General features: G+C 34.7%; 1 protein-coding gene across 1 annotated transcript in view; it reads right to left on the minus strand.

The window, feature by feature from the left end:
* The window catches only part of Lemd3 (LEM domain containing 3), a 46,390-nt gene that overhangs the window by 6,990 nt on the left and 14,201 nt on the right, over positions 1–25,199 (minus strand). Inside the window, exons 2-8 of the mRNA XM_042698795.1 lie at positions 17,390–17,427; positions 12,327–12,393; positions 8,793–8,860; positions 2,291–2,370; positions 2,055–2,200; positions 566–667; positions 356–458 (exon numbers count right to left, since the gene is read on the minus strand). Of these exons, the coding sequence (XP_042554729.1) occupies positions 356–458; positions 566–667; positions 2,055–2,200; positions 2,291–2,370; positions 8,793–8,860; positions 12,327–12,393; positions 17,390–17,427 (604 nt within the window). The remainder of the gene's footprint in view (positions 1–355; positions 459–565; positions 668–2,054; positions 2,201–2,290; positions 2,371–8,792; positions 8,861–12,326; positions 12,394–17,389; positions 17,428–25,199) is intronic.

The raw sequence follows: 25,199 nt of genomic DNA on the forward strand, positions 1-25,199 counted from the left end.
CAGAAATGGTGATGATATGCTACTGGAATTAAGAATACTGTTTAGGATACAGCATCATCGTACATTTTCAAAAAGGCAGTTTTTACTTTATTGTCCATTTCTGTTTCTTTATCAAGATAAAACTAAAGAAAAAAAGATAAAAATGATGACAAAAATATGTAATATCAAAAATAACTTAGAAGTCCAATTATCTATGATGCCATTAAAATCAGGTGGGTAAAAGAGAATTTAGAAAAAAAATGATTCCAATATTAAAAATATGTACAGTAAGATCTGAGAAGAGATACAACTGTCAATGTATGTTTCAAGACACCAACATCCAAACTTATTTTAACTCACAGTGCTTTGAACACACCTGTCATGAGGCTGTATTAAGGAATCTCGCACATGTGGAATAGGCATGTAAGGCTGTAAGTCTTTATTTTCTTGGCAAGCTTCATTATGACTTCGCAAAACATCTGAAAATGGTGGACAACTTTACAAATGAATTAATCACAAAACATTATTTTGTAGCTTATTGTATAACTGTTCTAGAAAGAGTTTAAATTTTTTAGAAATATCATACCTATAATCTTTACCACCATGTCATACATCTGCCTTGTTTCCTCCTCTTCTTTTGTCCAGCGATACTTCATATAACGCAGAACAATACAAACCATCACTATACCTGCAATAGTTACATATTTATAGAGTTTTAAAAATCATGGTCAATGGCCTTCAGTAAAATTAAATACAATTTATATAATTAATGCTAATCTGTCCTAAATAATAAGTCTTCAATATACTGGATTAAATTAAATAATTATGTGTGTATATGTGTATGTATGTATATCCCATTAAAAATTAACATTAAAGATTTTCTAGTTTTGCCAAGCACTGGTGGCTCACACCTGTAATCCTAGCTACTCAGGAGGCTGAGATCTGAGGGTCACGGTTCAAAGCCAGCCCAAGCAGGAAAGTCCGTGAGACTCTTATCTCCAATAAACCACTGGTGCTATGGCTCAAGTAGTAGAGCACTAGCCTTGAGCTGAAGAGCTGAGGGACAGAATTCAAGGCCCACGACTGTCCAAAAAAAAAGACTTTCTAGTTTTCTATAAAAAAAAACTCACATTTCACTGATAAACACATATTCTAACTATTTAAAAACCAAAATATAGTTTCATTTCTGTTTTGTAGCATTAAACTGATAAATACATCTTAAAGTTAATTATTTTTAAAGCATAAAGAAAAAGCAAGAAATGAGTGTCCCCTAAATTCCTATCACCAATCAAAATTATAAACTCAATAATAATTTAATTATCAAAAATTATGCTGTTAAAAAAATGCTGTTAAAATATTTTACAACAGCTTAACCTATATTTGATTTTGATTCTATTTTCTTTTCTTTTTTTCTTTCTGTCATGGGGCTTGAACTCTGGGCCTGGGTGCTATCCCTCAGCTCTTCAGCTCAAGGTGAGTGCTCTACCACTTGAGTCACAGCACCACTTCCAGATAAGAGTCTCACAGACTTTCCTGCCCAGGCTGGCTTTGAACTGTGATCCTCAGATCTCAGCCTCCTCAGTAGCGAGGATTAAGGCATGAGCCACCGGCGCCTGGCTTCAGATTCTATTTTCTATACTTGCTCTTACTCTGGCATTTTTATGATGAGGTTTTATTCCTGTTTTTCCTTATATTACTATTTGAAACCCTTAGAAACAAATCTTCCAACTTTACTGCTATGGTTGAAATATGAAATGTCTTCCTCAAGTTCATGTGGCACTATAGCAGTGGCACTATTTGGAGAAGCTGTGGAAACTTAAGTTACAGAAAATAGTTCACTGGGATAGGTCCACTCTTCTCCCCTTTCCCCTTTTTCCCCTCCCCTCTCTCCATTCTTCCCCTTCCCCTCTCCCCCCTTTCCTTTTCTCACACAACTTCCTCCCCTCTCTCTACCCCTCTCCTCTCCTCTCTCTCCTAGCTCCTCTCTCAACTCTGGTATTTAGTGAATTCTCAATTCTGGTATTTAATGAAATTCTAGATAGTAACAAAACATCTTTCTTATCCTAACAACTTACCTAAGCATAACAATAATAACCTATGGGTTACAGTAATGAACGCACGTCGAAAACGACACCAGAAAGACATCTGTGGTCTTGTAGACTGTAAAAACCGCACATCAGTTATGTTTGTTAATTCATCCTCGGGACCATAACCAACACACCTATTTAAAATAATAAGGTAATAAAAATAAAACTTAAAATCAAAAATTACTTTTATAGTAGAAAATAGCCAATGTGAAAATCAAATTTACCTTATTCCAACATCTTTCCCATTTTCTAAAATCCACTGCAATGAAGTGTTAAATATACCCTCATACTCAGGACCTAAATCCTAATAAGAGAAATGTAGAAAATAAGCATTCTTGATAAAGCACATTCAACTGACTCTGTGTAAGTTGACTACAATGTATTTTGCTATATAATAAAAATGCATGATTCAGTTCTGAAATATTAATGCAAAAAGAAAGTCACCATTCTCACTATTCTAATATAATAATTGTTAAATTTTGCTATATTTTTGCTTTCATTGTATTTATAGATTTGAAAGGCATTTGGCTTTTGCAACAGTGGGGATGAATTCAGGGCCTCATACTTACACCTCGCACTTGTGTTATCAAACCATCCCAAGTCCTTTTGCTTTTAGGGTTTTGTTTTGATTTGTTTGTTTTTTCCAGATAGGGTCTCATGTTAAATTTGCCTTAGTTGGCACACAATCCTTGAACCACAATCCTGTTACCTTTGACTCTCCCGTATCTGGAGCTACAGGCATATGCCATCATGCCAGGCCACTAAAAGTTATTTTAAATAGTGTCAGTGTGACAAGTGAATTTGTGAATTTATTCATCTCCGCTCCCCATTCACTCAGTTTGTTAGCTTGGCTGGTACTCTACGCTTGAGCTATACTCTCAGCCCTGCTTTTGCTGGTTACTTTGGGGCTGCAGTCATGGGGATTTTTCCTTCCTGCGTTGGCTTCAAACCACAATCCTCCATATCTCAGCTTCCTGAATAACTAGGCTTTACAGGTGTGAGGCACCAGCATTTGACTGAATTAATCATTTTTAATAGAATATTATTTTCAAATGAACAAATGAAAACTAGATGCTTCATGATCTCAACAAGGGAATATATCAAATGTATCTGCTCAAAAATCCTAACTACAACCAAAAATTCAATTTTTACCTAAATACTACTTTTTTCACACTTTAAAAAAACTTGCATCCAATCAGATGCAGTGGCTAACATCTATTATCATAACTACTCAGGAGGCTGAGATCTGAGGATCACAGTTCAAAGCCAGCCTGGGCAGGAAGTCTGTAAAACTTATCTCCAATTAATCACCAGAAAACTAAAAGTGGAGCTGTGGTTCAAAGTGGTTAAGAGTGCTAACCTTGAGCACAAAAGCTCAGGGACAGCATCCAGGCCCTGAGTTCAAGCCCCACAACTGACAAGTTCAATATGTCAAAAATTTCTTCAGGTTTTGAAAAATAATTTAGGAGCAGACCCATCATTCATTACATCATTCCTCGGAAAAATTAGCATGCAATGCTTCCATTATTTAACATAACCAGTACGTATTTTCATGAAAAATTAAGCTTTGTACTTCCTAAATACTCCACCAGAGGGACCTCTTAACTTTCCACAAATAAGAGCAGGTTTACAAAATTAAACATCATAATAAATACTTGGATAATACTATATATCAACAGAATACTTATACAGAACATCCTACTCAAAAAGTATACATACACATTTTTCTTTTCTGTCTGTGCCAGTAACAGGGCTTGAACTACAGACCTGGGACTTTCATAACAGCTTTTTTCTAGTTAATTGGGAGTTGAGTCTCATATACATCTACTCAGTTGAATCTGAATCAGGATCTTATATCTCAGCTTCTTAAGTAGCTAGAATTATAGGCATAAGCCACTGGCACCCAGCCACAATACATATTTTTATCAAATAAAATTGAAACATTTTCTATATTTATATTATGCACACTGGAGAAGACAATAATCATATCAAAGACCTTTTAAGACCACCATAAAAGGAAACTAAAGGAGAAGGAAATGAAACAGAAAATTGAAAACATAACAACAATAAAACAAAGTTAATTCTACCAAAAAAAAAAAAAAAAATCAACCAGCTGGGGACCCGTAGTGGTTCACGCCTATAATCCTAGCTACTCAGAAGGCTGAGATCTAAGGATCACGGTTCAAAGCCAGCCAGGGCAGGAAAGACTGTGAGACTTTTATCTCCAATAAACCACCAGAAAACCGGAAGCGGTGCTGTGGCTCAAGTGGTAGAGTAGTAGCCTTGAGCTGAAGAGCTGAGGGACAGCACCCAAGACCAAAGTTCAAGCCGCAAGACCGACCAGAAAAAAAAAAATCAACTAAATTAAGAAAAAATAAAAGCAATTAGAATTTATTTCTAATTTTAGTATTTACTTTACTAAAAAGAATTGATACTCATCTCAAATTCTTCCCCAAAAAGCTGGAGGAAGACTTCCAAATCATTTTGATACTGTCATTACTCTTGTATCAAATAGACAAAGATACCACAAGTTAACTATGCACTAATATCTTTGATGAATACAAACACAATACTCTCAACAAAATCTTAGAACACTGAATTCAACTGTATATTAAGTGCACAGCACACATCATGACCCTGGGACTAGATTCATCATACAAAATAATATCATCACACATTAACAGAACAAAAGATAAAAATTACACCATTATTTGCTTTTAACCTTACTTATTACACATTATATTCAGGTATTAAGTCATCATTATGTATCCCATAAAGAGGTACAGATATTAAATCTTAATAAAAAATATAAACACACAATTTACCAAAATAGATGCAGAAAAAGTATTTGACAACAGTTAACACAATAGCAGGAACAATAACATCAAAAATCCTCAGAAGCTGGGTGCCAGTGGCTCATGCCACTGTCAGGAGGCTAAGATCTGAGCATAGTGGTTCAAAGCCAGTCCAGGCAAAAAAGTCCCCACGAGACTCATCTCCAATTAACCACCCAAAAACCAGAAGTGGCGCTGTGGCTCAAGTGGTAGAGCACTAGCCTTGAGCACAAACAGGCTCAGGGACAGCACCCAGGCCCTCAGTTCAAGCCCCACAATAATACAAAAGGGAAAAAAAACCACCAAAAAACAAAACTCAACAAATTAGGAATAAAAAGAAATTACCTCAATATAGTAAAGGCTGTATAGGAAAAGCCCCTACTTAACAACTATTCTCAACAGTAAAGAACTGAGAGTTCTTCCTGTAAGAGAAGGAAGGATGCCGACCATCACCAGTTCTATTCTGCACAGTATTACAAATTCTATGCAGAGTAAATACAGAAGAAAAAACAATTTAAGGCAATTAAATGAGAGAAAGTAAATTATCTCTTTACATAGCTGACAATATTATACATTTTAAAACCCTTAAGAATTCCACTGAAAAAGTTATTGGAGTGAATTAACTTAGAAGCAAAAACCAAATACAAAAAACTCAGTTGTGTTTCTACAACTGCAATAAACAATCTCAAAATGAAACTACAGCATTAAAAAGAATAAGACATAAGAATAAAGACTAATAATAAAGTTTAGAAATCAATTTTTAAAAGGAGGTGAAAGACTTCTATACAAGAAATAGAAAACATTGCTGAAAGAAATCACGACACAAAGAAAGAGAAATCCATACAAAAATCCATCAAAATCTCAGTGTCATTTACTGTAGAAGTAGGAAGGGAAAAAAGTCTTCAAAAACACAAATAGTCTTAAGTAGCCAAAACAATTAAGAGGGAGAAAAAAAAAAGTTGAGAGTCTAAAAAACTTCCAACTTAATAACTTATGACAAAATATAATAATCTAAACAGTACCTTATTGGTATAAAGATAGATATATTGGCCAAAGAACAGAACAGAACAGAAATAAAACCACTTATATTTAATCAATGAACTAAGACTACAGGATAGGAAAAGACATTCTCTGTAACAAATGATTTTAGGAAAACTGAACCCTCATCCTATAATCAACTCAAAATGGATTAAGATTTAACAAACATCTGAACCTATAAAAACTACTAGAAGAAAACAAAAGGAAAGGCTGGGTGCCAGTGGCACATGTCTGTAATCCTATCTATTCAAGAGGCTGAGATCTGAGGGCCATGATTCAAAGCTAGCACAGGCAGGAAAGTCCGTGAGACTCTAACCTCCAATTAATGCCCAGAAAACCGGAAGTGGTGCTGTGATTCAAAGTGGTAAAGTGCTATACTTAAGTAAAAAAGCCTAGGATAGCACCCAGGCTCTGAATTCAAGCACCACGACCAAGAAGAGAAAACAAAACAAAGGGGAAAACTTCATGGCACTAATAAGAGCAATGATTTCTTAAATTAATAGCAAAATTATAGGAAACAAAAGCAAAAGGAGAGGAACTTCATCAACCCAAATGGCCTATGGTCAGCAAAGGAAACAATAAGCAAAATGAAACAGAATATATGGAATGAAAATATTGGGAATCCATATAAAAAGGATATTAAATTGGCAAGCCATCTAAGAAAGGATTCAAAACGTAAGTAAGGAACTCCTGCAACCTAATAGCCAAATAAATAATCAGTTCTAAAAAAGACATTAAATGGCATTTCTCTGAAGACATTTAAACACCAACAGAGGAATAGATCAACAAAATGTGTATATAGCACATACCTACAATGGAATATTACTCAATCTTTAAGAAGTACTGTCATACATTATGAATAGTCTTCAATGACATTCTGTGAATTGAAATAAGCCAATCATACAAAGAAAAATATCACATGATTTTTAGCTACATGAGTATCTAATGTCAAACTGATAAAAAACATAAAGTAGAATGGATGATGTTAAGAGTTTGAGGAGAAAAATAGGTAATGTTGTACAATGAGTACATGGTTTCATTCATACAAAATAAGAATGTTCTGAGATTTGACATACAACAATGTGCACACAGATAACTAGTATATGACTAGGACAAGCAGAAAAGGTCAAAAGCTGTGTACATATGACCATATTAGACAATGTTAAGCGAAATGAACCCCAAGACAGGGACACGAGTGGTTTTTTTCTTGCTGTTGTTTTAATGTACTTATAATGCACCATGAGATTTTTTTGTTTGTTTCTTTGGTATGTTCCTCCCCCATGGTTTTCACTGTATTTGATGCTGGTGCCCTGCATCTTGTATATACACTTTTCTAATTTGGGGAGGGGGAGGGAAAAAACAAAGTGCTTAAATAGGGATACAGGTTGACCCATTGTAACAATGAGAGGTACAAGACATTATGTTGGAAATGAACTTTACAACTCGTGGGGGATAGGGAGGGAAGAGTTGGGAGGTGGGGAGGGAAGAGATGGTAGGGGAAAAACAAAGGAGTAGGTAACAATGCTCGATAGGAAATGTACTCATTACCTTACTCATGTAACTGTAACCCCTCTGTACACTATTTTTACAATAAAAAATGTATTTAAAACAATGTGCACATAGCAATACTATACTTCACACTATCTGATAGGGTAGGTTTACATGGGGTATTGTGTGTGTGTGTGTGTGTATGTGTGTGTGTGCGCGTGCACGGGTGAGTTTTTGTGCTCAAGGATAGGGTAGGTTTACATGGGGTATTGTGTGTGTGTGTGTGTGTGTGTGTGTGTGTGTGTGTGTGTGTGTGTGTGTGTGTGCGTGCGCGCGCGCGCGCGCGTGCGCGGGTGAGTTTTTGTGCTCAAGGATAGCAATCTACCATTTGAGCCTCAGTTCTACTTCCAGATTTGTTTTTTAGCAGGAGATAAAAGTCTCACAAGACTCTGATGGCCTGGCTGGCTTTGAAAGCAATCCTTAGATCTCAGCCTTGTAGCTAGGATTATAGGCATGAGCCACCAGTGCCCGGCCATGTAAGGTATTTTTTTACCACAATATTTTAGAAGAGAAATAAAAGGGAGAAATTATATTTGATTGACATGACTCATTCACACTGAATCCACACCAACCAGCACCTGAGGATGAACACTTCTACTTGCAAGTATTCACATCATTATTATTCTTATAGGATTGTACTGGCATAAAGTTTTCAAGTATGTTTTTCAAATTCCAGTTTCCCCTTTTAGAAAACAGAATGATACCCATCCATCTTTAACCTTCTAGTGCCTTTCTTTTTCATCTAGAATTTCCCAAAGATTACTAATTATAGTTTAATTCACCTGAAAATCATGATAATACCCTGAGATGAAAGGGATCTAGAACAGATCTTAAATAAATGATTGGACTCTCACTTGCTACTTAATGTGCTACTCACCCACCTCAAATTCCCTGTTATGACTATTCCACTTCCTTCCTTCTCGCTTTTCCTCCTCTCCTCTCCCTTCTCTTCTTTTCAAACAGGGTCTTCCTCAGTTGCTCAAGGTGGCCTCAAACTCCTAGGTTCCAAATTATCTACCTGCCTCAGCCTTCTAAGTAGCTGAAACTAAATGCATGTACCACTATGCCTGCTTTTATCAGTGTTTTACCCTTTTCAAATTAATGCACATTCCCTTAAACAGAATGCTTAAAAAAAAAAAGAGTAATTCTATTTTATCTTATCCATTTACATTACATCAAACAGTAATCCCAAGCTAGCTTTTTAACATCATAATTAAAATAAAAACAAAATACTTTTGATATAAGTAGCAATGTTTTATATAAAGTATAAAAATTAAGCCATTAACATTCTAATTTTATTGCTTACTTTTAAGTATGCAGCTGCCTCTTGGACAGAAAGTGTTCTGTGACTAGAACTGCCACATTCATGATCTCCTGGAAAGATTAACATATTATTAATTTTCAATCACTAAAATGCTGTACAACAGAAAAGAAATAAAATTTACATTTTAAGAAGTATATAATTATAGGTTATATTATTATACACAGTAAAGAAAGATATAGGAATTCTAATAATTAACCTAAATAAACAACAATCCTTACACAAACACTACCGTTAAATGAAAATCTACCTTATAAGCTTCTAACTTCATTGTAAGCCAATGTAAACACCATATCACGGTGATCAGCTACTTTCACAGACTTTGGCACACAGGAGGCCCTCTACAGATATTAATCCTAAAGAAAATGTCAACAAATTCTGTGCTAACTTCTACATCTATTCTGTTTCTGTTTTTCTATCTCTTGTTTCTCTTGACTTTGGCAGTATCAGGGTTTGGACTCGGGGCCTAGTGCTTGTTCAACTGGCCCTTTATACCACTGAAGCCATGCCACCAACATTTCTTTTCTTTCTTTTTTTTTTTTTTTTTGGGGGGGGGGGGGCTGGTCCTGGGGCTTGAACTCAGTGCCTGGGTGCTGTCTCTGTGCTTCCTTTGCTCAAGGCTAGCGCTCTACCACTTGAGCCACAACATCACTTCCGGCTTTTTGTGAGCAGTTTATTGAGATATGAGTCTCATAGACTTTGCTGCCAGAACTGTGATTCTCAGATCTTAGCCTTCTGAGGAGCTAGGATTACTGGTCTGAGCCACCTGCACCTCACTCAGCACAGCACATCTATTCTTAGAGCCAATAATTCAAGGACTCAAGTAATTTTGAACTTATTATTGTACTGAAACATTTTCATTTACAGAGTATAACTAAGCCTATCTTTAACAAGGCATCCTTAAAACATTGTTTTAACACAGAGCAACAGGAAAATTAGATAGAAGTTCCTAAGTATGACTTTGCTTCTACAATGCAATATGCTATAAAAATTTGGAAAACTACATTTGTCTTTTCTTGTAATCATTTTTAAGAAGAAAATTTAAAGCTTTTACTTTGGGCTAAATTTCTTCACATTGATCTTAAATTATAATTTTCCCTGTTCTGTTTCTTTCAAATATTTTAAGGATTTTCAACATAAAAGTACAATAATTAGGGGAAATTATTTATAAAATCTTCTATAATAAAGTAACCATGTTCTTCTTTATCATTTTTGCCCAAGAATTCAGATTTTAAGGTTGACTGTTATAAGAAGGGAAGAGTATCTTTTACTTAAACAAATCCTCAAGCTTTACAATGAATCCTCAGATAATCAGTTTCAGAAAATCTAGAAGTTAAACTATAGCACACGGCCAAATCCAGCCTGCCACTGGTTTTTATAAATGAGGTTTCATTGAAATACAGTCAAGCTCATTCATTTCCATAGTATATATGGTTATTTTCATGCTGTAATGGCAAAACTGATTAGTTGTGTCAGAGAGGCAATATAGCCCACAAAACATAAAGTATTTACTAACTGGTACTAAAGAAAAACCCTACCAAATCCTACTGTACAAAAAGAACTCTAATTTGCAATCCAGATTATGTTGACCTAGTGTGTTACAGACTATACATCATAAAACAATACTATAGGGACTGGGAAGGTGGCTCAGTGGTAGAGCGCTTGCCTTGCATACATGAGGCCCTGGGTTCGATTCCGCAGCACCACATAAGCAAAAAGAAAAACAAAAATCCGGAAGTGGCGCTGTGGCTCAAGTGGTAGAGTGCTAGCGTTGAGCTGAAGAGCTAAGGGACAGCGCCCAGGCCCAGAGTTCAGGCCCCACGACCAGACTCCCGCCCCCCCCCCCAAAAAAAAACCCATAAAACAATACTATAGAAATGGCTCTAAATGTCTGTATTAGCAAGGTCAGGATTTCCTAACATATTTCTAGGTGCTAAAGCATTAACAACTAAATGTCATGAGTTTGTAATACATAAATATAAAAGCCATTAAATCAATGTAAAACCAAGGCTTTTAAGGATCTAAATCAAGAAAATGAAAATAGGTAAGAGGATGGAGATTCTAAATACTTCTATTCAACCAGAGAAGAAGCGTCTCATTTATCTATTAGGTTTCTATAATCAGCTTTCCACAAAAGGATGCTATACAAAAAATACTGAAAAACTTCTCCCCCCCCCCCCCCCCCACTGGGGTTTGAAACAAGGGCCTTATGCTTTTTGTTCTTTTTGTTACTTTTTTTCAGATAGGGTTTCATATTTTTGCTTGGGGCTGGCTTCAGACTACAATCTTCCTACTTACATCTCCCACATAGCTGGGAGTATAGCTGGTTTTTGTTTAAATGGGGGAAGTCCTTAAATTTTAGGCCTATGCTAGCCTAAAACCACAATCTTCTGTTAATCTGTACCTCCCCCAAGTGGTTGAGATTCCAAGTGGGCACCACTAAAACCAGACTCCATTTTAATTTTCTTAGAACTGCTTATAAAAAGGTAATCCAAAGTCTCTTCTTCCAGATGTAAAATAACTTCAAAAGGTTAAGAAGGTAATGAACAGATATGCTGCCATGACAACTTACAGATGATAAACTTGATACTATTTTATGTACTCAAATTGTGCCGATACCTGAAAACTCTCAATACCTGAAAGCTCTCAATACTTAGTAAGAGCAAAATTTGAGGAAAATTCACAAATTCAATTAATCAGTCTGGGATAATATGTTTGCCCAAGAAAATGATGTCTACACAACCACCAAAGAAAATATGCACTGCTATATTTAATCCGAGATTTTAATTAGTTCATTGTTTATCCAAGTCAATTGAAATTTAAGCATTCAGAATTTTGTTACTATTTATTTTATTACTATTAATAAAGAAGTTGGCCTGGAGGAAGGGGAGATGTAGAGTGACTCTGATCAAGATACATTCTATACATATGTGGATATATCAAAATAAAACCTGCTTGATTCAACTAATTGATGATAACAAAAATACAGAGAAAATGGGAACTGGTAGTTCACACCTGCAATCCTAGCTACTAAGGAGGCTGAAACATGGAGTATCATGGCTCAAAGCTAGCCTAGGCAGAAAAAAAAAAAAATCAATGTGACTACGCCTCCAAAATAACCAATAAAAAGCAAGGCTGGAGGCATGGCTCAAGTAGTAGAGCAAGAAAGCTGAGTGAAAACAAGAAGCCCCAAGTTCAAGCCACAATACTGGAAAAAGAATGTTTGCAGGTGGGAAGGGAGGGAAGGATTTGGCTGATTTCAAAATGATACAATATATATGTATAATAATCTAATACACATATAATTTGTACATGATGAATATATATAATATCCAATACATATGTCAGATGGGAAAATATTTCACAAACACCACACTGTACTTAGGAAAGACTATTTCTACTGACATCACTTTTAACATGGCAATTAATTAAATTAATTAATTAATTAATTTAATTAATTAAATTAATTAAAATTAATTTTAAGAAACATCTTTAGAATATCAGTGCTAAGACAATTACCTGCAAGCTGTGCCAATCGATCATGAAGCTTGTATAACGTGTTCATCATAAGATTTTTTTCACTTTCCTAAAATTAAAAGAAGTTATTATGAAATATCTAATTACAAGAAAAATATCATTCTTATTTTTTTATGGGAAATGAAGATGATGTTAAGCGAAATGAAACCCAAGACAGGGACACAAGTGGTTTTTTTCTTTCTTGCTATTGTGTCTAACGTATTTATAAGGTACCATGTGATTTTTATTGCTTTGTATATCCCTCCCCCGCAGTATAACCCATTTTTACTGTATTTGATGTTGGTATAATTTCTGGAAGGGAAGGGAAAAAACAAATTGTTTAAATAGGGATACAGACTGACCCATTGCAACAATAAAACGTACAAGATGTTATGCCGAAAAACAAACTTTACAATTTAGGCACCGGGCGAGGGAAAAGGGGGTGGAACTGAGGAGGCAGGAGGGAAAGGATGGTAGGGGAAAAACAAAGGAGGAGGCAATAATGCTGGATAAGAAATGCACTTATTACCTTGCTCATGTAACTGTAACCCCTCTGTACATTATTTTCACAATAAAAAACTTAAAAAAAATAAAAAATGGGAAATGAACTTAAAATCATTGAAGCTACATGATCTGAAAGACAAATTTATTTTTAAATAGCCACTATATTTTAAGGAACTTTAATCTATAAATCTAAATGTTATCACTTTAAATGCTTTACTTTTTTTTTTGGTCGGTCGTGGGACTTAAACTCTGGACCTGGGAGCTGTCCCTCAGCTCTTCAGCTCAAGGCGAGCGCTCTACCACTTGAGCCACAGAGCCACTTCTGGCTTCTTCTGCTTATGTGGTGCTGAGGAATCGAACCCAGGGCCTCATGCACGCAAGGCAAACACTCTACCACTGAGCCACCTTCCCAGCCCGATGCTTTACTTTCTTGAAGACAAGAAATCTGCACTAAGATCAGGGCTAACAAAACAATAAACTCCCCTTACTACCAATATAATGTCAATCTCTCTACATACAAAGCATGCTTGTATAGATTGTTCTGGTAGACTCTTATGCATCAATGTTCCCTTCATGTTTGGTTTTAATTTAACTCAATGACATAAAACTAAAGGCATGAATATTATCAGGTTGACGTGAATCCTTTCCTGTGCTTTAAAAATAACCCTACATAAAAATGATCACTTATCAAAGTAAGGCAAAAATTCAAGGTAGTTAAAAAGCTAGAAAAACTGTTCTCAAGGATAAAAACAATTTATCAGATATATGAAGTGTTCTATTACAATTGCAAAGTATAGTTCAAATACAGAATAGGGAGAGAAGGAAAGACCCATTTGTGAAACAGAGACTATTACCGTTAGCTTTGAAGAAAGGATAGAAATTGACCAGCACTCCAGCCAGAAGGAATAGCATAAGCAAAAGCATGAAGACATGACAGCACTGGTTATATATACATAGCTGGCAGACTAGTTTGACTGTCAGTAAATTACTGAAAAAGTTGTTTGAATTAAATGCCAGAGAGCTCTAAATACTAGGAAAAAGAATTTGACCTCATTCTGAAAATTTGGGAGAAAGAAATTAAATACAACTTGTGCAAATAAGGAACAGTACTAGTATCAGAATATATGGGATGGCCTGAAAACAGAAAGGAGTCCAGAGAAGGGACTATGGGAATGGTATATATAGGCTATATGCCCTGCTAAGTAGTCTAAATCAATAATACCCTTAAAAGAGCAATTGCAATTAAGATAGACCAATATACATGATGAGCAAGGGTAAGAGACAGGGTTACAACTTATCATACTATCGGAAACTCATTTATTACCAGGGGTTGTGCTTTATTATTTCCTTCCTTCCTGATGTGCCTAATAAAACAGGATTTCTGGATGAATATGACCATGGACCAAATTTAGGAAAGTAACATTTTTATGTTTTATGATATATAATCATCCACTTATTTTTATTTATTCTGTATGTCCAAGGAAAGAGAACAAGTTTGTATTTGACAACTAACATGCTTTTATTAAATGAAGTTTTAATCAGTGACAATAGGAAAGAAAAATTCATCCAAGGCTCTAAGAACCTACAAAGTCTCTGCTTTAATGTTATATGACTGACAGAAATAAAAAAAACACTTATTCCTTCAGTTGACTACTACTTGCCCCTTTTTTTTTTTTTGGTCAGTCGTGGGGCTTGAACTCTGGGCCTGAGCGCTGTCCCTCAGGCTCTTCAGCTCAAGGCAAGTGCTCTACCACTTGATCCACAGGGCCACTTCCAGTTTTCTGGTGGTTTATTGGAGGTAACAGTTCACAGACTTTCCTGTCTGGGCTGGCTTTGAACAGTGATCCTCAGATCTGAGGATCTAGGATTACAGTTGTGAGTTAAAAGCGCCCGGTCTACTTGCCTTTTAATATTTTTCTAACCACTCCATTTTTCTTCCCCCACCCCAAGGCCTCCACTTCTATGTCAACAGGATTCTGAGTCAATTCAATTCTTATCTTCCCTATGACTAAAAAATCCAAACCATCAAAATCAAGACTTTAAAAGTAAATAAGCAGATTGGGAATGTGGCTTAGTGGTAGAGTGCTTGCCTAGCACACACAAAGCTCTGGGTTCAATTCCTCAGTACCATATAAACAGAAAAAGCTGGAAGTGGCACTGTGGCTCAAGTGGTAGAGTGTTAGCCTTGAGCAAAAAGAAGCTCAGGGATAGTGCCCAGTCTCTGAGTTCAAGCCCCAGTAAAAGGTACTGAAATCCAAGATTCTAAAAGCTATGTATTTGTGATACAGTACAGTACAAAAATGATTTTCAATCCAAGATACAATATGGGAGTTCCAATGATAGTGTAGTTTATGAAAAGCACGGTGAATCTGGTAAATCTAAGGAATTAAAGTATCTGAAAGTTTTGAAATATGTTTCTGATCCAGAAAAGAGGCTGATTTCATTTTTGTCTTATATTTTTTATATATTCTAGCCTCACTTTCCTTCTAAAAACAAAAAAAAATTTGAACATTTGGTATATCGTTAATGAACACAAGAGACCTAGAAATAAATCTTTTGGTACACAGATCTGGATTGGGTAATTACCAAAAAAAAAAAAAAAAAGGCCTCAAAACCTAACCAGACAAAGCTGGTTCTCATACAGCAAAATATATAGTGTTACAGTCTCATGCAAAAAATTTCAGCATTCATAGCCGGGCACCAGTGGCTGGTGTCTGTAATCCTAGCTACTCAGGAGGCTGAGATCTGAGGATCTCGGTAGGCAAGTCCGTTAGACTCTTATCTCCAATAAACCATTATAAAACCGGAAGTAGTGCTGTGGCTCAAGCGGTAGAGCTTGCCTTGAGCTGAAGAGCTGAGGGACAGCGCCCAGGCACAGAGTTCAAGCCCCATGACCAACCAAAAAAAAAAAAAATTCAGCATTCAAAAAACTCAACTATAATTTTTCCAAGAATTATTTTTCTGATGAAAATTTAATCATATTGATCTATACTATCATATAAGAGACAGATTCATTTATTTAATATTATATGAGACAAACTCATTTGGCCATCCAAATGGCCAAAGAATTATGGTCTAAGTAAAATTTTTATAAAACATTATTAAGTGTACAAATCAATGCTGAGAAAGAAATAGAAAGGTCTTGGCCCTACTCACATTAAGTATCAAGTATACAAAATTAACTATGAACCTGCAATTATACAAATCACTATTTAAAGTTACTTTCTTACTGTTGATGTGATGCTTCTTTCTCAGTTTGTCTCCTAACATTTCAACTTAAGTCTAACTATTCTATCACTCCGTTAAAGACCTATAAATAAATACACATTACAAGTTTTCAAGTAACCCTGCATTAAACAAAAATAATTTTATAATTTAAATTAACTACATTGTAAAGGTCTGTTCTAGTAAGACCCACATATTATGCTAAAGCAATCATTTCATTTTAGGAGTGAAAAAAGGGTGAGTGACTAACAAATTTTCCCATATGTTGTTTCCTTTAAATATTTCCCTCTTCTTTCCTCAACTAGCTTTCTCTTCAAGGACATTTTCCACTGTATTATATCTTTGGTTAAATAATGGATTGTAAACACTTAGGATGGTGCCTGGGACTGAATAAGCACTTATAGTAAATATGCCATTATCCTCATTATAATTACTACTATTAATCAGAGGTTCAGTACTTCAGTTTTGCCACCATAAAAATTAAACCAAAGAAAACCGTCTTGTTCAGTGGGTATACTGTATTAAATTTATAATACTGTGGCACTGTAGACTCAAAATTGCAACTAATAAAGTCAGCCTTTTAAAAACAAAGGTCACTATAGAGTATTGCTGAACACTGTTGCTTCATAATTCCACCTTGTGGATCTGATTACGTCATTATACATTACCTAGTACAATAATTTCCTAAGTTAATTGTTACTATAATAAAAAATACTAACAATGAATTGCGTACATACATATACACACACATATACTATATCTGAGCCATCAAAATGCTTCAACATCTTTATCTTCCAAGTTCCTACAATGTAGTAAATAAAAAATACTTTAAACAAATGTAGGTCTAAAATGGATTTTATAGTATCCTTTGAAAAGGAAAAGAATCTTAAATAAACATCAATATATTTCATTTCAATCCTTTGATGATTGAATAGCCCAACCAAAAAAAAAAAGACCCAAAAGGAAACAAAATGAAGACAGATGACAACAAATGCTAAGACAATCAACAATTTAAGACAACAGGTAGACTTTAAGTGTATGACTTAGATCTTACACAGAAGGCATGTCATTTGGTAAGACTTAGATCTTACACAGAAGGCATGCCATTTGGTAAGATAACGTCCATTTTACCTGGCAGTTAGCTTCACATTAATAAATAGTTCATCTTGTAGGAGAAAATCAATACCAGATTTAATTTTATATGTTAAAGAATACTCAAAATAAGAACATGTATTAAAACCAAAAGAATCTTTTGTAATTTTAGTTGTTAATCATCTTAAAGAGTTTTATTATATAAAATATCACATAAAATATCAGTATTGTGATCTTTTACTTACTTGTATATTTCCAAATGTTTCATCAAAGGGATTTTTTACTATCAAGGAAAAGAGAAAAAAAAGAACTATTAGCATAACTTAAATATAAAAATTTAACTCCTTCTAAATAAGTACTTAAAGTGGCAGCATGTACATTGCTAAAGCTGAATGAAAAAATGCAAAAACAAAATAAAAATAAAAAACTAAAGATAATAAAATTGGGGTAGTATTTTTATTTTCAGACCTCTATTTTTAGTTTACTTCATAACCATTGAAAGTAAGTTGTTCTGATGAGAGGCTCTAAACTCAAATCCAGCTTAGCAGCATCACTTTAAGCTAACATCTTCAAATGTAGTTTTTCTCTTTTATAAAGTAGGGATAACAATAATGCCCACCTTATATAGTTGTCAGGATTAAGTGAGATACATCTGTATGAAATTCTTAATATGTCTATCATTGATCATGGTCTAAGTATATACTACCAATTATTATTATTTTCCTTTAAATTGAAAAATTCATTTAAAATGCCAACTTAAAATGATTAAAAAATCTTCTTACTCAGGTACAGGTGGCTCACACCTGTAATCTTAGCTACTAAGGAGGATGAGATCTGAGGATCTCTGTTCAAAGCCAGGCCAGGCAGGAAATTCTGTGAGGCTCTTACCTACAAGTAACCACCAGAAAACCAGAATTGGAGCTATATATATAGTACCAGTAGTGGGTCTTGAACTCTGGGCCTTAGCACTGTCCCTCAGCTCTTCTGCTCAAGGCTAGTGCTCTACCCCTTGAGCTACAGCGCCATTTCCAGTTTTCTGGTGGTTTATTGGAGATAAGTGTTTCGCAGACTTTCCTGCCCAGGCTGGCTGTGAACCGCAATCCTCAGATCTCAGCCTCCAGAGTAGCTAGGATTACAGGTGTGAGCCACCTAAGTGTCTTTTTGTTCAAGGCTAGCCTCTGCCACTGGCTTTTTCTGTGTATGTAGTACTGAGGGATCAAACCCAGGGCTTCATGCATTATAGGCAAGCATGCTACCACTAAGCCACCTTCACAGCCGGATCAACATTTTTTAATACTTTATTTCTAACAAAGTATTAAATTATAAAGGAAAGATTTAATACTTTTTATACAATCTCCTTAACCCCATCTTCAAAATATAAACAAGTTTTAAACTAAATATGTATCATCTCTCATAGTTATTCAGACAGAATCTTCTCTCATCCCAAATATTTAAATTTTTTATGTATTTTATACAGACCATATACTTATAATCCAGGTTATTACTTAGACTAACTGATCTCACAAAGCAGTTCATACTGACCAGCTTTCCTTTCTGAGATGCTTTTCTATTTTTATTTGAGAAAACAGGAAGTCCCATAGGAACCAGGAATTGCCTGATTCTAAGAAAGCTCATGTGAGAGACCAGTTTAACAAGGTACAATTAAAAAAAAAAAAGGTTGGGGAAAAAATATATCCTGTTATCAAAAGAGATTTTGAGAATGGATTTCTAGCCATTTCTCTACACAACAAAAGGGTTTAAGTTTAAGGGGGAAAAAAATCCAACCAAAAAATATCAAAAGTCCTCAAAAGGGAATTAGGGAGAATAGATATCTTAAAGATGAAATAAGAATAGGAAAAATATGTTCAATAACATGTTTAATTTTAATATGAATTTTGGACTGCTTGACGTGAAGCTATATTGTGGTCAATATGCTACCCCAAATTCCTTACTAATGGGCTTTCAACAAATTGACCAAATAATATTTTATAAAACAGGAATTTTACTTATTCTTTATATGAAGTAGTAAGTATATAAAAGGCAGTTCTAAAAAAAAGTTTTAAAGTCTACAAAGAAAAGTCAGAGAAACACAATTTTATCAGATTTATACAAAATTTTTTTGTCAGCACTATCAACAGAAAACCGGCTCTTCAAGTATCTCTATGAAAGCATAACCAAATTTCTGTGACTAAACCGCTCTACTGGGTCTCACAACAGGGACCATGTGTTAGTCACATTCATACTAATGGAGCCAAGCACAGTATTAGACATATATTTAATGCTTGAAAATGTTAATTGTGCCATCTAGGCTAAATCTACTCTTCATATTTTACTGTGCATTATAACACTGTAAAGTAAATGGGTTATATTCTGCAAGAAGCTGGAGAAGAGTAGCAACTGGGAAGGTATGAGACTACAGAGAAAAAATCAAGAACAATAGTTCTGTTATAAAATATTGCTCTGCCCTTTTTTACCCTCTAGATTTCTGCCTCTAATATATTAGGCTGAGAGACTAAAATCTAAAAAGGCAAGAGGATACTTTCTGTCCTATGCATCTCTTTGAAAAAAATGTCCTAATGACACTGTCACCTTCTAAATTAACCGACATACCTGCTAAATTAATAACATAAGTAAAACATCCTTGAGGTTAGCGTTTTAGAAGGAAACTCCATCCAAAACCAACAAATCTAGTAAACTACAAGTCCTGACATTTCTGAAAATATTTTCATTTACCTAATTTTTCCTAGATCATTTTACTGTTTCTAAAAACAGTAAGAATAAACCTCATCCAATTTAAGTCTTAAATGGAAGTAAAAAATATTTCACCTGTAGTGAAAATATATAATATCACCTCCCAATTTGGCAACTGTACAAGGGAGAAAATGACAGTATTTCAAATGAAGCTACCAGCAAAACTTTGCAACTTCATTTTTATTGTTCAGCTTCTCCTCAAGAGACCAAAAATGGATTCTAGTTCTTATCAAATCCTAAAATTGTAATGCCAGGTGGCACTTCAAAATCTATTCTCCTATCTCCAATATTTTAGGTTAGGTTTCTAAACTTCTTCTCCAATATTTTAGTTTAGGTTACTGCAAACTTCAAATATATCGAACTTTTTCTTAATATTCTGACTTATCTTTACTTTAATCGAGTCAAATTACTAAAGTTCCTAAAATGTTTAAGTAGATCCCTCAAAATTCCAATTGTTTCCCACCACATTTAACAATACACATATTGATCCAAACCTCACCAATTTCAAAACCATTATTAGTTTTACTGAATCTTTTACCAAGTGTACTTTTTTACCATACTCTTAAGCTGAAATCAAATCTATAAGCCATTATGAATTCCAGATAAACAGAAACAATGAACACTTCTGTAGGCTGGTATACTTCAAAGCATATGTGTATATGAACCAAATAAATTGATGATCTGTCAGAAAGGCTTCATTTTGGGTTACTAATGACCAAAATGGGAAGTCTACACTGATCTAATTTATTCTCCCACAGCCCAGAAGAAACATAGTTTAACAAATATTTACTGTGCTTGTCTGTGGAAAGTTGATGATGAATAGTTACAAAAACAACAAAACATCCTTGCCCCTCATGAAATTTATGTTCTACAGTGGTTCAAAGAGACAATGAACAAACAAATATTAAAAACACACAGTATGCCATTTGATTTTATGTGCTTTGGACGGAGAACAAAAGGAATAATGCTTGATAGCTGAAGGAAGTAAGAAATTTTAAGTGAGATAGAAAGATAAAGTTCATATTCAGATTGCATTTGAATAGAGATCTAAGTTACCACAGGAAATATTCCATGTACATGTCTGAAATTTCAGATTTATCTAAAGACTGTAAATGTATATGAAGGTTGTAAGGTGGTACCAAGTCTAGACTGTTACTCCCAGAATGAAAGGAAGTCAATATAGCTAGAAAGAGTAGATGAAGAACAAGAAGTGAGAAATTAAATGAAATTGGTAAGATTTAAAGAGTCAGCAGGTACAGATTCTGTAGGGTTTTAAACATTTTTGTTTATTTCTCTAAGGGAGAAAACTGGAACCATCTGTTATCTGGCTCATGCTTTACAAGAAAGGCCCAAGTACTAAGGTATGGCCTACCCTCTGACTTAAACGTAAATTAATGAATGATCTGCTATTTACTGATCCAAGAAAACAGCAATTAGCACATTTATGATTTTTTCCTCCAGTTTTCTCAGCATCAACACAGAAAGTTTTAGTCTGTGCTTACATGTTTCTATTTTATGCATTTGGAAGACACAAAGCACAAAAATACTTCCTTCAGTACTGTCTGATCTTCATACCTGAAAGTCTTCATTCTCCTTTATTTTATCCCAAGGTCTCAGTTTACTGCTATGATAAAACCATGAAGAATGTGTACTACTTGTAACTTGATGTAAACTCACTCTTCACATTCTCATTCTCTTTATGACCACCATATATTATGATTTAATTATTTGGTGTTTGTTTCTTCCCCCAACAAAACTACAAAAATCCCTATCTATCTTAATACCTTGAAGATACTGGGTGATAAGGATATACAGAAACTTGAAGGCATACTAGTGTAACAATCTCATCAATGCCACAAAGCTACTGTAGTTCTGATCAGTGTACAATCCTCTCCACTGAAGAAAAATAAAGCTACATTACATTTACTGAGTTTTTGCTATGTGCCAGAGAAAATACTGTTGCCATATACTCCAAAAGTACCTAATTTATCCTCACAACACCTTTATGTTAAAGAAGTTATTCCACTTTTGTGAGCAGAGATATTGGCATATGAAAAGGTAAAGTAAATATAGTTTAATAAACTGGGATTCAAAAAGATAAGATTCAAGCTGAGCACCAGTGGTTCACACCTGTAATCCTAGCCACTTAGAGGCTGAGATCTAAGGATCGTGGTTCAAAGCAAGCCCAGGCGGGAACGTTAATGAGTCTCTCATCTCCAATTAGCCACCAGAAAATTGGAAGTGGTGCTGTAACTCAAGTGGTAGAGCGCTAGCCTTGAGCTGAAGAACTCAGGCAAGACCCATGACCAACCAAAAAATATCCCCAAAAAACAAAAAACATGTAAGATTCAAACTTCAGTATATCTGAGTCCTTCTCATTATAGAACAACCACAGAAAATGTTTTTCCTCCTGGTTTAAGGAAACTTTCCGATTTTTAATATCCTATGATATAAAATAACAATGAGTGGATGGGTCAGGGAAAACACAGTTGATAAAAAAAAAAAAATACTGGGCTGATTTTTAGATAAGGAAAAATGTCTCTTTAATATAAGTTCTCTAATTCAGTTTGGGAGGTATTATCAGTAGTACACCATGCTTCCACGGTAGAATGAACCAGAACTCTTTCTCTCACAATAGTGCTCCAACTGCTTTGGAACTTTATCGTGAGCTTTTTTTTAAAGCCGTAATTTCTAATACCTTATCACATCTAAATGTTTTCATTTGACTTACTTGCAATTTAAGAGATTCACAAACATGTATCAAGTATCTATTAGGCACCAGTGATTTTGATGGCTGCAGGAGACTAATAAATAAACATAAGCCCTTTCCAAATGAATTTCAGTTTAAAGGGCAGTAACTCTATACATGGGTTTCCAAAGAAGCTCCTCACAATTCTAACTCTATGCCCTTACAGTTAGGTATTAGTCTTAAGAAAACTAAAGTCATCCAGGCAGTTAAATTCATTTCCCTGAATGACTTTGGGTTGTACTTTTTCAAGAACATTCAAATTTTCAAATCCCATCTTTACCATTAATGGCTTAGCCAGGCCATAATTACACATGAAGGTGAGAGGAATAGGAGTGTGAGGGAATATTTCCAACAGCTGCCAGACACTGCACCTGTGTATCAAACATCTCTGCACTTAGCCATCAGACAGACTGATCTAAAAATGGACAAAGTGGAAAAGACAGGACATTCTTTTTGCAACAAAAATTTTGCCCATTTGTTTTTTAAAAGTTCTCCAAGTATTTCCTGGCTTTTAGAAATATAAGTTAAAGTTACAAAACAGGCCCAGTTTACTTAATGTATACTGAATAAATTAGAATAAAATTATCTAGGGGTTCATTATATAACTTGCCTAAGGTACACTTTGGTATCATTCTTTTTCTAATCATAATCTTTCTACTGTAATCCCACCTAACTATCTGGAGTAGAGACATACAAATCTAATGAAGGATAATGAATGCAAGTGAGAAGAGGGGAAGGGAAAAAAACAAATTGTTTAAATAGGGATACAGGTGGACCCATTGCAACAATGAGACGTACAAGTCGTTATGTCGAAAACAAACTTTACAACTTTGGTGGTGGGGGCGGAGGAGGGTTAGGTGGGGGGGAGTGGGGGGGTGGATGGGATGGGAAGTGAAAACAAAGGAGGAGGCTACAAAAAAATGCTTGATAAGAAATGTACACATTATCTTGCCCATGTAATTGTAACCCCTCTGTACAGCATTTTCACAATAAAAAAGAAAAAAAAAGAAGAAAAAAAGTAAGCGAGAAGAGCCAGAATTCAAAATTTTTCCATTTCTCATAAACTTTCCAGTTTTCACCTGCCTATTTTAAGGAGGCAACAATCTCCTGTCTAAGTAAACTATTTTTTTAGTATTTTTTAGTATTTATATTTTTAGATTTTTTTTAGATTTATATTTTTAGGTAAAAAAGCTTTAAGTGTTGGTATCTGTTACTAAGAATACAAAGAAAACTAAAAACAATATATTCAATAAAATCAAAACTAGTTATCAAATTTGTTGATGTAGGCTAGTTCTTATTCTTTAAAAGGATAAAGAATATCATATTCCTTTTCAATCTCACAATAAAAACAAAGATGGCAGAGGGAGGATCTGGGGAGGTGGGGAAGGAAGGGGATAATAGGGGAAAAACAAAGGAGGAGGTAACAATGCTCCATAGGAAATGTACTCATTACCTTACTCATTTAACTGTAACCCCTCTGTACAGTATCTTAACAATAAAAAAATACTAAATAACAACAGCAAAAAAAAAAAAAAACCCACAAAGATTCCATGTTAGGTGTTGTGGTACATGCCTAAAAACCTAGCACAAAGGAAGCAGAAGCAAGAGTTTAATGCCAGTGTGTCCTACCTAGCAAGTTTCAGACAAACCTAGGCTACACAGTGAGGTCCTGACTCTAAAACAAAGTCAAAAACAACAAAAAATTCCTAAGGGAAAAATAGGGACAAAAAGCAAAAGTAATAAAAATAAATAATATATAAAAAGTAATAAAAAGAATGTGATAGCTTTTAATGGAACTCTGATAATAACTTTGAACACAAAGCCAAAATGCATTAATTAAAATATCTAGGTAAATCATAAAATAAGACCCAAGTCCATGCTGTCTAAAAAAAATCTATTTAAAGACACAAGTAGATAAAAAGAGATGAGAGGAAAAAAGGTATGCGATGCTACGACTAATTAGCAAAAAAAAAAAAAAAAAGGGAGAGTATTAATTTTGGATATAACACACTTCAGAGCAATAAAAAATACCAGTGATAGAGGAATTATATATAATAAAGAGGATAATTCTCCAGATGGCATAAGCCTTGATGTGTATGCACCTAACAACTTAGAATGAGGAGAAGATAAATCCATTATTAAACTAAAGACTTCAACACTCCTCTATCAAAAATAAATCTACCCAGCAGAAAATGGGTAAGGACATAGTTGAACTGAACAACAACACAACTGGATGTAAGGGATATCTACACATTATTTCCTCTAACAACAGCAGAATAAATTAACTCTTTCCAAGTTCACATGGAACATTCAACACAGATCACTTTTTGTGTCATAAAACACACTTTAACAAACCCAATGTCTGCTCTCCTATCACAACTGAACTAGAAATCAACAACAGAAAGAAAACTGGAAAAATCCCACAGCACTTGCAGATTAAATAACATACTTCTAAATAACACAAGTCAAAAAAGCAATCTCAAGAAAAATTTAAAAACATTCTGAACTAAGTGAAAATAAAAACACAACCTATCAAAATGCGTGGGATGCTCCAT

The sequence above is a fragment of the Dipodomys spectabilis genome, unplaced genomic scaffold (assembly GCF_019054845.1).
Source record: "Dipodomys spectabilis isolate Male_0828 unplaced genomic scaffold, ASM1905484v1 ptg000234l, whole genome shotgun sequence".
In the NCBI taxonomy this organism is placed as follows: Eukaryota; Metazoa; Chordata; class Mammalia; order Rodentia; family Heteromyidae; genus Dipodomys; species Dipodomys spectabilis.